Source organism: Penaeus monodon, chromosome 33, assembly GCF_015228065.2.
Source record: "Penaeus monodon isolate SGIC_2016 chromosome 33, NSTDA_Pmon_1, whole genome shotgun sequence".
NCBI classification, from domain to species: domain Eukaryota; kingdom Metazoa; phylum Arthropoda; class Malacostraca; order Decapoda; family Penaeidae; genus Penaeus; species Penaeus monodon.
The window spans coordinates 23,590,346-23,590,759 of NC_051418.1; the positions used below are offsets into that span (position 1 = coordinate 23,590,346).

The 414-nt window shown below is 55.8% G+C and overlaps 1 protein-coding gene across 1 annotated transcript in view; it reads right to left on the minus strand.

Moving 5' to 3' along the window:
• LOC119594167 (isatin hydrolase-like) overlaps positions 1-414 on the minus strand; it is a gene marked incomplete at its 5' end in the record, with an annotated part of 32,523 nt that overhangs the window by 196 nt on the left and 31,913 nt on the right. Inside the window, 1 exon segment of the mRNA XM_037943238.1 lies at positions 1-228. Coding sequence (XP_037799166.1) covers positions 19-228 — 210 coding nt within the window. The 3' untranslated portion in view covers positions 1-18.

The following is a 414-nucleotide window of genomic DNA, read 5'->3' on the forward strand; positions in this document are numbered from 1 at the left end:
AACATACAATATCAGGTTCTACGCCGATATATGGCCCCTCATCCTCAGTGCCGCCACCAGGAGTGCCGGCATCAGGAGTGCCAGCGAGGGAGCGACGGGTCCGGCTGAGTGGCTGAACCGCCCCGGCGGGTACGGCTCGTTGACCTCGGCGAGGACCCTGGCGGGGGCGCCGCTCCCCCCGCCGATGCGGATGGGCATCACAGTCACGTAGAAGCCGGTCGGGGGCAGCTGGGGGAGACGGAGGGGGTTATTGCGGAGAAGAGGTTCTGGTGAAACGGAAGTGTCTGTCTGCAGACGCTGGGCTACTCTAAGAATTTTGGTCACGACAAAAGCTACAGTCACTAGCATGTTTAATAAGAAGATACTGCATAAAGACATACGGACAGATATAAAAATAAATTTATGAATAAACAA